Consider the following 15,379-nt stretch of genomic DNA (forward strand, 5'->3'; position numbering starts at 1 on the left):
ATTGGCCAATATAGCAGCCTCCTGTGCATATATACCTATAAACAGAACAAGGGTTTGTTTTAAACCCAAGCACCCACGGATACATAAATGTATCAAATCTACATTTAAAGCCTAAAATTAAAAACTATAGTTTCCCTTTGAAAAGTATCTTCTGACTAACCAAACTCCATGGATTATTTTGCCTTCTGCAAGATTGCCAATGAATCAGAAGGACTGCAAAGACGAACAAATCCATTCACTGACATAAAATGAAACCGGCTGTATTTAAAAAAAAAAAAAAATAGATTATGAAAAGAAGGAAAAAATTCAACTTCTCGGTCTCTAATATATTCCCTGTGTCTGCAGAAATAAGTTATTCTTAATAAACCTGGAGGGGGGAAACCTTTAGTTCCATTTTATGGAGACATTTTAGCTACAATTAAGCTAACCTTATATTTTTTGACTGGCGTATTAAATATATACCCGATTGTGTTTACTATATACAGAAGGAAATTTAACTGCTAAAAGTCTGTAAGGTTTTTAAAGCACAGTATAATCCTATGCGGGTTATTTATCAGGTTATATCTAAGCACTTGGCATTAAATGTGATCCAATATCCCTTTTTTAAAGTCACTCAGTCACCAGACAGTCAATCTACATTACTGAGATCACAAAACTACTCCAAGCACTGATAAAATCAGCAATTATGAAATCACTAAACATTCATTAAACCATCATTTCATGATCATGTGATGATAATCTATATTGGTCATTCAATCGTTGGACATCAGATATATTCCAGCTGTAATCAGATCACTGGAGAATACCAATAATCCAAGGATTTTCAGAATATGTCCTGGTTGCATACAGCATAAAGTTTGCTGAACACTGGGTGTAATTCTGAACTGACACTGGTCTGGTAAATATTTTCTATCCAACTGCCTACGTTGTGCTTTATACCCTTAGCAGGCATGAAAGGCTCATTGGAAATGTTGCTATATAACCTAAAACCTGGTCCTCTTCACAGAATATTCCCTTCAAGTGTAACAGAACTGAAAAAGCTCTGTTTGTAAGAACATACACGTTACCCCTAGTAATAAATACATGATCTGCTCCTGAGAAAGCAATGGTCACCTCTTCATCATTAGAGGGCATTGCAGTGCACCATGGCAGAGAAAGTCTACAAGTATAGAATGTCTCCGTTATACATCCAGGCTGTAACCTGCAGTGCTCAGCTTCCTCTCCTTAGCTCCGGACACTCGTCCCCTGGTTCGATATGGCTGCTGACATTCCTTGTCTGTCAAAGGGGGGTAATACTGTCTGTAGCAGAGGTAGGCAAAGAAAAGTCCAATGAGAGCTCCAACCACAACATCTAAAAAGAGAATGGAAAACATAGGAAGTGTAAAGCACAAAAGGTCATAATAAAAAGTTCTTGTATATAAAAGTATTTGCAATGACCTGTTTCCAGAGCACATAGAGATATAAATTTTGGCAATTCTGCACTGTTTAGATAAAAGACCAACATTTATTGGCACCCCCACTGAGACAATTTCTACCCTATGATCAATAAATAACATCAGTGGATAAACCGGGAGGAGGTCAGTGGTTACACTCCTTTTAAGTGGAAAATTCTACATGGATTTTACTCCATTGCTTGAATGAAAGCAATTAAATGTGCAGAAACTACAAAGCTATAGTGTACACAGTGTAGCATTGTGAGGTATGCAAGGCAAAATGTATTAGGAATTTGGCAGAAACCTCCTCTGTTTTACCTGCCAGAGGAATAAAAGTGCCTGGCAGTTGATAATTATGGTGCTGTAGTCTTGCAGCTGTTTATTTGGGATCCAGGCCTGGAATGTATTGGAATGAATGGGTGGGCCAAACATTTTATCTCTCTTCCAGGCAAGGATCTGGAGAAGGCAACTAAAAGAAGGCCAGGCGTGGCTCAGGGAGCATGACATATGAGAGCTTGTGTATGATAACTAGCTGGTAGAGTTTGGAATCATAGCAGGAAGCACCCCTGTAGTGGAGGCTACAAACCCTGGGTCTGGAACTGCTAACTTAAGTGATCTTTGCCACTTATAACTTTATGTTTACTGCTGGAAACTTGTAATTTCCGTTCATGTAGACAGAGGGCAGCTTTAAACGGAGCTGAAATTAAACACAGTTTTTTTTTCAGAGGTTTGGATTTGAAAGCCCAAGCACACATAGCATTACTGTGGATGAGGGGTAATGTTAATGTTGCCTTGCAAACAGACAGAAACTTTTATTGAAAATAAGTGATCTTGCAGGGAAACCATTGGTTCTGTGATGTTTGCCTTCCGCAACTCTCTTCCTGTTTCCCAGCTTACTATATAAAGGAATCTTGGCTTCACCGCTTTAAAATAAACTTCCCTCCTGAAGAAGTGGACGCAATCCACGAAACGTGCCGAGGATAGCATTACAAAACTTTAAAGTTACAATTTTGGTCTACTACTTTTTAAAATGAAAAAAAACTGAAATGTGGAAAAAGGAAAAAAACATGTTAGATATTGCCTAAAAAGTCCCATATTTCATTAGCCAAATACATTTGTGGTTCATACAGGGATATGGCACATGGTTACAAGATTTAGAATGTAAGGTACTTCCAGTAGTATTTTGTGAACCCCTGTATGTATTTGTCATCATATGTCAGCCTGAATTTGCTATTTGCGGTAATGAAATGCTGAACCCCTGCAGACTCAGATTTCCAGATTTACCTTGCCAGTGGTGCTTGTAGTCACAGGTACGGGACAATGCAATAGCGATAGCACACAGCAGCGGGAACAAGAATGTGCACAGTCTCCAGGAATGTCCACGACCACTCGGGGCAAAACTTCCTAGCTTCCCGGCAATATAGAGAGCTGTAAAGCCCAGCCCAGCAAATGCAACTGATAAAAGAACAGAAATGGCAAATAAGTCAGAATCATAAAGTATAAAAGTAAAAAAGCAAAGGAAAATCGGGACATGAACAGCTACACATCTTCTACATCATTCTTCTCCTTTATTCTATCTTCAGCATTTGTGGGATTATTGTTATGTTTACTGTTGGGAGGATCCATTTTCCCATTATAGAACAGTGTACAATTTCAAATGTATTCCTCAGTAGTGAACATGATGAATTTTTGCACTGCATTGTACAAGTACAGTTCCCACAACACCAAGACAATTCAACCATCATTCACTGACGAGGAGCAATGCACTCTAATACTGAACATACGATTGTGACTTTGCAGAGATCTAATATTTACTTGTTGTTGGTCACAGGATAAAAGTCTGAAACAAGTGTTTCTCTGAGAGTAAATGACATATTGCTCACATGAGGAGTGACCACTAGGAAAGCTCTTTCTCCCTTCAATCACCACTTCCGGGTCTCCTGTACATTCCAGTCCTGGAGATTCTCGCCCATCTGGAAAACAACGTTGCAGGAAGTCGGGTCGCGGCCTAAAGAAAGAAAAAGTAGATGTGATCAAAAAGATTCAGAGGTCATGCACAGAATCCAATGTCCCATGTAGATGACAAAATTAGCTAATATATCCAGTGGTTTAGCAACTTAATCAGGCAGCGTTTCTGGACAGATATGAAGACAATCTGAGATCTTTTGGAATAGGTAGACACAACAGCTTTCAGGGAAAATCCTTGAACTAGTTGGATAAAAAAAACCTTTCCAAAGCTTAGTGTCCGGGGTCACCCCGAATACAAGAAGTTCCACTCTCCTCTTTCTTTCTGTACACTGATAGAGCTGCACCATGTAATTACAATGCAATCACTTCTCTGCCACTGCTACAGAAAATACTGGGAAAACTTTTTTTTTTTTAGGACAAGAATGGGGACACCTGCACTTGTCATGCCAGTCTCTAGAACAAGAAATGGGTAAAGATCTCCCCAGCAGGGACAGAAACAGAATAGGATCACATTCCCTAAAACACATATGAAGAAGCATTATCACACCTATACATTATAGAGGATGACAAGCTAATATGCCAGTGACTTTAAAGTGTATCAGGACTCTGAATGTATTTTTATTTGAAATAAAAAGGTACAGGTTCAGGTACAGGTTAAACAAAAACTCAAGCTTTATTGTCTGAACAAAGACCCTTCATACTTGTTTTGTGTCAAAGACTTACTAGGTTGTAACAGCAGTGTCAGAAGGACAGGCCCTAATCTGGCATTGGTTTGGAAACTCTGAAAAACATAACATCCATGGCAGACAATGGGGAACGGTCTCCATAGGTTCATTTCTAATTACTTGAAAAACATCAGGAAAGTCTACAAGGTGCAGGTAAATACCCTACAACACCCCCTTTACCCTGTGCACACAGCCATTGTAGGTTGGATAGCTGAGGTCCCAGTCTGTGTGTAATAAATCAGTGGTCACCAACCAGTGGTCCGTGGACAATTTTGGTGGTCCACAGAAAAATTTGGACATTATGTGCAATTTTTAAGTTTTATTAATAATAAAACAAAAATATTCTAATAAATTCTTATATTCTGAATGACAATTTTCGCTTTTATATTGAACCAAATTCACGATGGAAAAACAATGGAGGCGCAGCGTGACGTCGGTGTAGTGTTAAGTTGTATAAGGCAACCATTGCCGAGACTTATTCTTCAGTATTGTTTCCACCATTACAACAGTCACCTCGCTCCACCAATACCGATTCTCATGTGATTGTTTTATTTTATTTGTTTATTTCTCAGATGCTCTTTTAGGTAAGTATGACCTTAGCTGTGTATTTTCTATAACTGTTATATTTATTGGCATCAATAAGTTTGACTTTGATAACTATAAATTCTTGTTGGATCTTAGATTCCAATGAAATAAACCCATAATGAGTGAGAAAAAGAAAACAAATATTTTGCATTTCTTTAGTAATACCAAAGATAATACAATTAATGATAATAGTAACAATAGTAATACTTCCCTTAACTGTTAACTGTGACCAGATCAATGAATCAGAGCCTCCACAGTCCTTGTCAGCACCATTAGGAAGATCATTATTTTACAAGAAGATTTATCTTTATATTATAAATATAAAATTATAAAATTCTTAATAATGGTCCACGGGATTTTAAAATGATGAATTCAGTGGTCCCTGTTGTTGGAAAGGTTGGTGACTGCTGTATTAGATGGTGACTGAATATGTTGCATTTCAGTGTCCCGTGTAGCAGCATGTTAACCAGACCATTACAAGCTGTATCTAAAATAGATTGTACAGCCTACTTAACCAATCCGTAGAGTAAATTTGGTAACCCCACCCCCATACTATACAATTGTTGAAAAACATTTACCGTAAATAGAAAAAAAAAATAATTGTAATAGTTACAGCCACCACAATAAGTATTGGTAAACTGCCATATATTCAATTTTTATTCTTGAGTTTAAAAATAGTTTGGATAACAGTATTAGAATAAAGCCTTGATTGTCACAGAACTATGTGTATCACTTAAAGGAAATGACAACAGGCCCATAGCAGAAATGTAACTATTTCTCTGGTTCAAATGGGGGCAAAAGAGGTGTGATCAGATTTTAATGAAGTTCTGCAATGCTACAACTGATCACTAGAGGGAGATCGCCACAAGAGAGATCTAATCATTATTTGCCCAATGTCAAATCACAAAAAAAAAAATAAATCTTCTCTTTGAAAATTTTCATGTATAAAGTATCACTGCTTGTGCAATGATTTAACCCATTTCTATGAACAAAATTAAAGGAAATTAAGTCTTACCTGCCAACTATGAGTTTAATTGTATTAGTGAAGACCCCATTAAGGGCTAAAGCGAGACTGGCAGCTGTAGAAACAAAATAAAGGTTAAAAAGTACAATCAGTCAACCAATTTTTATCCTTTTTTTACATATCAGTGCTGCTCATCTCCCTTGTAGCCTATTTAATGTACAGCGCTATGTAATATGTTGGCGCTATATAATTTCTGTTTACTAATAATATCAATAGCCTCTTTGCAGTCACTTCCTGTCTACATGCACACAGACAAATCAGCTGCAACCGGAGTTGCCTGCTGAGCTCTATGCTATTGACTGGTCATTGTCAAAACACTTGGTCCCTGTGATCTCCCTGTAGGGGTGCATCACAAATACAAGTGGCAAATACATTAGGCATTTACATAAAGAAAATCCCTAATATTTATATGTTTTCTACAATCTTTGTTTGACAAAAACATTCACAGGGCAATATGGAATCTCTAAAAATGTAGCATCTAGTTTCAAAACAAAACCTCAGAAGGAGCCCTCTGATAAGAGAAAAGTCACTCTGACTTATTCAGTTGTGTGTAAAGTTTTGTATGAGCTTTTCTCTTGGAAAAACTACACAGATGAAGGAATTTTCATCAGTCAACACTGATGAAACACTGAAGCTCTCATCCTGCTGTGGTTTCACTGCAGTGCTGCTAAAGCTACATACACACGTCCAATGGCCGATATCAGACCAGAATCTTGCGTGTGTACAGCACAGCTCCCGTCGTCTATCCTGGCAGATCCACGGACAATGGACGTTGAACCATCCTAATGCAAGGGAAGGGGGGAGCGCGCAGTAGGGTGCCGCTCCGTCGATCTCCCCCTCCCCTCTCCATAGAGCAGAATGGTGCTGTATATACAGCACTCGTTCACGCATCGTGCAGTGCTTAGTCATTGGAAAGGATCGTGAAAGATCCTTTCCAACAACTATAATTGCACGTGTGCATGAGGCTTAAGTCCCTACAGAGAGATGACCAGGTCAGCAATATAACAATGTGCAGTGGGAGCCTAGGTCTCAGACACTACCAGTATGTGTGGATGCTCTGCCAATTTAGCTTTGCAAAAGATAAAAAAATGGAAGCACTGATGACTGGAAAAGTAAGCAACAGTTCTCTTCTTTATCAGGGTTTTTTTTTAATCTTTTTGACAACAGAGTCGCTTTAAATTCATGCCAGACTTATAATAAACAAAAAGCTCCATAATTAATGTGCTGACAGTGCACATGTCAAATTTCTGGTGCTGGAACTTATTTTGTGATCGTTTCCATCCACAGTAGAAAGAACACGTGCTCTATACTCAGTACTGTTCAATTCTATAGAGGAAGGGGGGATAAGCAGGATGAGCAGGAGGAATCCTCTTACTAGACTAAGTTACAATGGTCGGTGGTTTAGTTATCTGTCACAGAAGATCCCCAATGGCCATCAGGGGATTACTGTACGCATGCTAGATTTTCACCTGAGATGATCACAAAAGGTTATTCTGGGTGACACCTATCTAGCCTGTGTACAAACTCCCCTCCTATTGTGTGTTAATTTCCCCACCTCCTAGATTGTAAGCTCTTCAGGCAGGGTCCTCTCCTCCTCCTGTGTAACTGTATCTGTCTGTCATTTGCATCCCCTAATTAACGTACATCTGCATAATATGTTAGCACTATATAAATCCTGGTAAATAATATTAATATATAGTTTGGAACTAATAGCGGCAGATAAATCATTTTGCCACATGTGATAACATCCCATTTTACATATATTATTATATATTTATTTAATAATAAATAGGATTTATATAGCACCAACATATCACGCAGCGTTGTACATTAAATAGACAGTGACAAAAATACCGACAGTGACACAGGAGGAGGAGAGGACCCTGCCCCGAAGAATTTACAATCTATACAATGTATATTCTGGTCAGAGAGGAAAAATGTATTTAGCTTTAGAAATTGTTGGAACTGCTAATAAAATAAATATTACCAAGTATAGCTTCACGTGCGTCTGTGCGATCTGCTCGGCGACAAAGACGGGCCAAAGCCACAACCGAAAGGGGAGCCAAGAAGGAGATCAGCTGGAAACACAAAGAAAAGGGATAAAGGTTACCACTGTATTCAGTTTTGGCGGAGGAAAGTGAGGTCTGAAGATAATGGCCCTGATTTATTAAAGCACTCCAAGGCTGGAGAGAATACACTTTCATCAGTATAGCTGGGTGATCCAGCAAACCTGGAATGGATCTGGTCCATGATTCAAAACATTTGCTAACAAATGACTTTGAAGAAATCCATTCCAGGTTTCAGTTATGAAAGTGTATCCTCTCCAGCCTTGGAGAGCTTTAAAAAATCAGGGCCAGTCTCCATGTTTTCAAGTGATTTATTTTAGTTCTGATTTTAAACAACGCTTTCCTTTGATGTCATTCCCCAGGTTCCCTTGCAGTGGTAAACACTGCCATTATTGGACTCCTGGGAGCAGCTCCAGTTCATCCTTCTTTGTAGAGTCACACCATGGTTGTGCTTTAATTATCCTTCTTACAATGAAAATTTAAATGATAAAAAAGCCATGCACTCTTACTGGCTAGCTTGACAATTGGTTATCAGAAAGGTCAAGTTATTTTATGAAATACAGAACTGCCTACTGGGTAGGTAGTAGGTAGGTAATAAAGGTAATAAAATGGTAATAAAATGTTGAGGTCATTTTAGAGAGGGGCTTTGAAAGACATTCATTATGGATTTGGGTCTATTTTCCTTGTAAATGAGTGTAATAACTATTATATAGATTGTAGACCTACACAAGGCTGGACTGGGCTACAAGACTATCACCAACCAGCTTGGTGAGAAAGTGACAAGAGTTGGCACGATAATTCGCAAATGGAAGAAACACAAAATGACTGTCAATCTCCCTGGGTCTGGGGCTCCATGCAAGATCTCCCCTCGTGGAGTTGCAATGATCATGAGAACAGTGATGAAGCAGCCCAGAACTACACGGGGGGAACTTGTCAATGATCTCAGGGCAGCTGGGACCAAAGTCACCAAGAAAATAAAGACTATGGTCCCCCTGCTCAAGACAGTACATGTACAGGCCCTGAAGTTTGCCAATGAACATCTGAATGACCGAGGAGAACTGGGAGAAAGTGTTGTGGTCAGATAAGACCAAAATTAGGCTCTTTGGCATCAACTCAACTCGCCGTGTTTGGAGGAGGAGGAATGCTGCCTTTGACCCCCCCCACTGTCAAATATGGAGGTGGATGTATTATGTTTTGGGGGTGTTTTTCTGCTAGAGGGAAAGGACACCTTCACCGCATGGAAGGGACAAAAGACGGAGCCATGTACCATCAACTCTTGGGTGAGTACCTCCATCCCTCAGCCAGGGCATTGAAAATGGGTGGTGGATGGGTATTCCAGCATGACCATGACCTAAATCACACAGCCAAGGCAACAAAGGAGTATCTCAGGAAGAAGCACATAAAGGACTTGGAGTGGCCTAGCCAGTCTCCAAACTGGTTGATAGGGGATCAAATACTTATTTCACTCATTACAATGCACATCAAGCTCTGACTTTTGAGCACTGGGTTTTTGAGGGTTCTTTTGTTGTTATTCTGTCTCTCACAGCTACAAAAAAAACCTACCATTACAATTATAGATTGGTCATTTCTTTGTCAGAGGGGATCAAATATATTATATATATATATATATATATATATAAATATATATATATACACACACACACACACTTTGGCCTTTGCAGCGCTAGCAATCTTGGCCAGGGCAATATCTGCATGCTCTGAGTTTGCATACTCTCCCCATTCAGTTAATTGCTTCCCCCCCAAAACTGACTTTTGACTGTAGTAATGACATATACTGTAACTATGGTAAGGACATTAAATTGTGAGCCTTTGTGAGAACAGCTAGTGACATGACTGTTATTATTATTACACAGTATTTTTATAGCGCCAACATATTACGCAGCTCTTTACAAAGTCCATACCTTGTAAAGAGCTGTGTAATATGATGGCGCTATATAAATACTGTGTAATAATAATAATAAAGGTTGTATTTTCATATCCAGGCTTGTTAAAGGAAGTCTGTCCACATGGCTCAGTAGCTCAAGAAGAAATGTTCACACATGAATGGGTTTAGGTCTTCAAAGTTTCAATTAGAGATAAATTTCTATTTATCTCTTAGAAAGAGCTGCAGCCTCTAAATCACTGAGATGGCCACAAATCTAGAAATGAATGTAGGTTTAGTAATAACACATTTCCTTAGAGACACCAGACTTCACAGGGATATCACTAGGTTATGTATGAGCAGAGGGCATGGCACTTACAAACATACTGTTAGTGGGGACACGATCTGAGACCACATAAGGATTTCTATAAAGCCACATCTCCTCCGGCTGAATCACTCGCTGGAAGGGGTGCATGATCTCTGTAAGCCTATAAAAGGAGAAAAAGCAAATTATTATTTAACCCGAACATCAATATTCTTCAATATTCTATTAATCAACTTACTGTACATCAGTAAATCACAAAACTGGCTGAACACAATTACACTCAGGGCCGATGCACATGGGCAAATTTGATAAAATTTATCATATTACGATCTAATAAAACAAAAGTAATCCATCTACTTCTGACCAACTGCAGCCATCTGCTTTTCTTCTCCTTAAGGAGTCCAAAGCAATCGGACACATTTGTAAATCTCAAAAGCAAGTACACATTGGGCCTGGTTTATTAAAGGCTGGGTGAATCAGCAATCTTGCAAATGATTTTTAGGAAATCCATTACAATTAGTTGACAAATGTTTTCTGTCCTGAACCAGATCCATTCCAGGTTTGTTATATCATCCAACTTTTCCCATGATCTTGCCCAGTCTTGGGGAGCTTTAATAAATCAGGCCTATTGTGTGGGGTGTACAAATGTTCATTTATATCAGACCAAGGTTATAATCACTTTTCGGTCAAGAAAAACAATTGAAAAAGCAGAAGAACCTTCACATGGGTGCTGCATTTGGTGATTCCGACCACTTGGCCTTAGGCAAAGAATAAGGCTAGGTAAAAGACTCGTGTAACACATTCTCCTTCCTCCAACAAAACAGGGACAGCATTTGGCAAATGACAAATCATCAGAGCTAGATGATCTACAAGAAAACCTGGGAAGGATTCTGGGGCCCTATGGATGTCCATAAGGGCCAGCTACAACCTCTGTGCCCCTGTAGTAACCTAGGGAAATAGTGCATTTGGTCAAAGCTGTGCTCCTGCCTGTCCATTCACATGGAAGAAAGTAGCTGGTTGAGTATAATCTGATGGGACCATGCCAGTATACATGCCATGTATATGGTGAGACTTCTCTGGTCTTAGCAACCTTTCCTAAGATCAATCAATGGGACGTTGGGGCCCAAAGCTGCGACCTTGAAGGGGTTTTGTCATTAATAAGGGCAGCTGCCAGGGCCAGAACTCAAGAGAACTGGTTACTTTGCTAATATATATGAATATTTATACTACAACATTATATATATATATATATATATATATATATATATATATATATATATATATATATATATATATAAAAACACACACACACACACGTAACAAAATGCATCTGTCTACTATGCTCATATCACCATCACTTTATTCATTAACTATTACTGTAATGTACTCACATGAATATCCCGAGCAGCAAGACTCTGATAAGGCACTCCGCTGCAAACCCTTCCAGAATCCTCTTCTCCATCCTGGTGCAAAAGTCACGCCCAACAAGATAACAAGTAAAGAAAATGAAGTGAAGCTTTGGATTTGCACAGCCCTGCCCCTCCTATTGTCATTGTCACTACTCGGGCTGCCTGGTCAAACACTTGTGATGACGCCAGCAGTCGACAACCCAGAAATGTCCAGAATGTATGCACAGAGCTTAAATTGTCTTACTGGTATAGCAGCATGAGTTCTCCCATGTATGTCAGCCTTAGGTGTAGTCATGCTGCATGCTACAAGCCATGCAGAAGGTGCAAACTTTGGTGATTCAGCTTTTAAATTCACATCTTACACCGAATTACTTGGATACTAGGGTAAAGGTTTCTTTTCTGGATAAAGTCATGCAATTGTATATGTATGTGCAAGCTTTCTGGCAAGAATCATAGGGATCCACATGAAATAAAGTTCTGCAAATTTAAAACCCAAAATTTAATAGACTGCATGTTATTAGTCCTAAAGCTTCACACATTGGATAATCAATATCGATAATGCTAGATTATCACAACATTTGAATCTGTGTACATCAGTCCCAATGCTGTTTAGCAATTTTCGCCATAGTGGATCCCTAAATGCCTATGGAGAAGATGCAGCGGGGAGCCTCCAGCTCGTCTTCCCGTCTCTATCGAACTGACTCATTCATAGTACAGCACTCATTCATTTAGTGTTCATTCTAGCAAATTGTAGGTGGGTCGCAGCCCCGGTTTTGTAACCCAACTTTTTAGTAACCATCCTCAAACAGCTGGGCTGTTACTGAAAAGTGCCGTGAGGTGCACCCAGCTAAAAGGTGAGTCAATTTAGCAGCACCAGAAAAAAATAATTTCCAACTACAAAAATTTAATGTCTGCATGTATCTCTAAATGTAGTGGCTGATTTTTTTTTAGCAATTACCTGTAGGATGTTTTCAGAAAACCAGTGTTCTTGTCAATCCCTGTCAGCTCAGATAGCAAAACAATCTCCTCATTCCTGCGTAAACTACTAGTCCCATCTGCCCTAATGTAACCGAGATGAACAAAGGCAAATACGTTCAAAGTCCAGCTTCGTCTGACAACCTTGCAGCTGCTACATCTAAGAACTGGTATACTGCAATATTATTATTACTAATATTATTATTATTATTATTAATAAACAGGATTTATATAGCGCCAACATATTATGCAGCACTGTACATCAACTAGGAGGAGAGTATCCTGGCCAGAAGAGCCTACAATCTAGAAGGAGGGGGGAGTATCACACAATATTAGGGGAGATATGTAGTGGAGACAGAAGAAGTTGGGTAGGCAAATTTGAAGAAATGGGTTTTGAGTTCTCTTTTAAATGAGCAGAAAGTAGGAGCAAGCCGAATAGGACGAGGAAGACCATTCCAGAGAGTTGGGGTATCTCTAGAAAAGTCTTGTATCCGTGCGTGTGATGAGGTTATGAGTGAGGAAGTCATTAGTAGGTCATTGGAGGAGCGAAGAGAGCGGCTTGGGGAGTATTATTATTGTTTTTGGGTTCAGATAAGCCAAGTCCACAGTATTTTAGTAACGTCCTAGTGCACTACCCTAAATATAATTTGATGGAGAAATCTCCCTGCTGCATAGGTAAGGACTTTCCATAAGTGGCACCAGCTTGACATATTTCCTTATTACGATGATAATTAAACCACTTCAATTCATGTTTCTATATTAAACAGTAACCAGCTGTCAGTTTGTTGTGGATGTACCCCGAGGTTCACATTTTATATTAAACAGAAGGATATTAGGATGAGGTGAACTTTACACAAACTATAAATGGCACCTAGCAGCAGTAAAACAGGTTTATGGGGACATACTACCAAACCGGTTTTACCATAAAAAGCTTGTTGTATTTGCATCCTAGATCCACAAATTTAGTTTTGACGGTCCAAATTTGGGTCAGGTTTATCGTCATCTCATAAAGGGGATTTCCCATGTCAATAGCAGCAAAGCACAGACAGCATGGGGAATCATCCCAACAAATAACCTCATCACAAAGAAGATTCAGGGAGAAGTCAGGATTCCTTTTTATATTTGTTCCAGGTTATTATTACACAGTATTTACATAGCCCCATCATATTACACAGCGCTGTACAAAGTCCATAGTCATGTCATAGGTTATGCCTGTGTTTGGCTTTCTCTAACACTTTTCTGGCATTGCTGCTGTATGCGATGCATTTCCAGGTGCCACTGCCAAGCATATGTCTTTCCCAATGCCACTGCTGTGAAATGCATATCCATTTTCCAATGCCACTGTTAAGTGCTGGATTTTCCTTGTCCCAAGTGCTGCCCTTTCCAAGTGCCACTGCAAAGCGCTATGCTTTCGTGACTGCTTTTGTTGAAGCCGCCGCTAAACGCCAGGCTTTTCCTTGTCCCAAGTTCGGCTCTGTTCTTGTGCCACCGCCAAGTGCCAGCTTTTTTTGGGTGCCGCTGCTCATTATTATTATTATTATTATTATTAAAAAGGATTTATATAGCGCCAATATATTACGCAGCACCGTACATTAAATAGAAGTTGCAAATGACAGACAGTGACACAGGATGAGAGGACCATGCCCCTAGGAGCTTACAATCTAGGAGAACTGGCCATTTCCCGGCGTAGACCTTTTTTTGGCACCACTGCCGACCACTGTCTTTCCTAGTGCCACTACTGAATGATGAACATTTCATAATGCCACTGCTATAGGCACTGGGAAATGCCAGTGTAGCCCCTTTTTTTCCCCGGTGCCACTGCTAAGTGCCAAGCATTTCCCAGTCTCTCAGCCAAGTGCTAAGCTTTTCCTAGAGTCACTGGAGACGTTGCCCTTTCTTGGCACCATTGCCAAGCTCTCAACCTGGTACCACTGCCAAGCACTTTGCATTTCCTGCTGCCACTGCAGAGTGCTGCCGCTGGAATTTTATTATCTTTGCAGCACAGTACACCATGCATTGTGTCTGCTGCCATCATATACACAGCAAAGTATGATATTCCCACTCCATGCAGGTCATTTGTAATGTAATAAATGGGGGCATCATCAGCAGAATGGCAGCACACATTGGTTATAGTATAAATGGAGGGAAAGCTATTATATTATTATACAATGGACAGGTATGATTATTATTATTATTATTATACAAGGGGCCCCATGCACTCCAGGATTATTATGTTTATTCCCCAGGGGGTCAGGTATTTTCAGCCAATCAGTTTGGACTATTACAGTCACGTGGCTTTATTGGAGCCCCCTGTGTGAAAGCTGGGTGAATGGAGCTTTTTTTATTATCGAACGCTATGAACAGCATTTCCTTCTAAACCAGGACATAATATTCCGATAACCCACATCATATCGTGATAGATAACTCCAAGTGAGCTGTCAATGTGAAGGCTTCCAGCTGCTCATTGTGTGACGTGTAACATCTGTGTGTTGTTGTCTCCCCGGTGTGCAGCCCCGGTCACCCCTCCATGACATATAACCGAGGGGGGGGTTATTATACGGAACCGATAATAATTCCCCCCATCACATCAAACATGACTGACAGCTGTACCACAATCAGGTGACGTCACTGCCCCGCCCACCTACCTTGCACACGTGGCACAGCCTTCTCCTCCAGTCTACGCTCTGCTATTGCAATCCGCTACTTATATAGAGAGCTCAGCGACAACGAGAGGGAAGTGATCGATAGAAAAGACAGAGGATGGCGACAGACAGCATACTGCCACCTCGTGTCCGCCAAGTGAACTACAGCTGTCATCTGTATATATGAATCCATTAGCAATTCACATTACAAATACAACATAAAAATTAATGTACAGCATTCATTGTGAATCAAACATGCTAAATAAAAATCTAATAACTTTATGCAGAAAACATGCATGACAGTATTCATTAAATACATTCCTTTATAATATTTTATTCACATGC

The 15,379-nt window shown here is 39.7% G+C and overlaps 1 protein-coding gene across 2 annotated transcripts; it reads right to left on the reverse strand.

Moving 5' to 3' along the window:
• Positions 1–246: 246 nt before the first annotated feature.
• PLPP5 (phospholipid phosphatase 5) lies at positions 247–15,100 on the reverse strand. 2 transcript variants are annotated; one of them, XM_072399783.1, is made up of 9 exons: positions 15,038–15,066; positions 12,376–12,477; positions 11,400–11,471; positions 10,063–10,171; positions 7,723–7,813; positions 5,727–5,790; positions 3,317–3,441; positions 2,718–2,888; positions 247–1,351 (listed from the first exon to the last, which is right to left on the reverse strand). In XM_072399783.1, the coding sequence occupies exons 3-9, from the start codon at positions 11,468–11,470 to the stop codon at positions 1,182–1,184; spliced, it is 801 nt and encodes a 266-aa protein (XP_072255884.1). In that variant the 5' UTR covers position 11,471; positions 12,376–12,477; positions 15,038–15,066; the 3' UTR covers positions 247–1,181. The 2 variants fall into 2 exon arrangements, with proteins under 2 accessions (XP_072255884.1, XP_072255883.1); XM_072399782.1 differs by lacking the exon at positions 12,376–12,477 and having other exon boundaries at positions 15,038–15,100.
• Between the last annotated feature and the right edge of the window lie 279 nt (positions 15,101–15,379).

This window comes from Pyxicephalus adspersus, chromosome 2 (assembly GCF_032062135.1).
Source record: "Pyxicephalus adspersus chromosome 2, UCB_Pads_2.0, whole genome shotgun sequence".
Taxonomy (NCBI): Eukaryota; Metazoa; Chordata; class Amphibia; order Anura; family Pyxicephalidae; genus Pyxicephalus; species Pyxicephalus adspersus.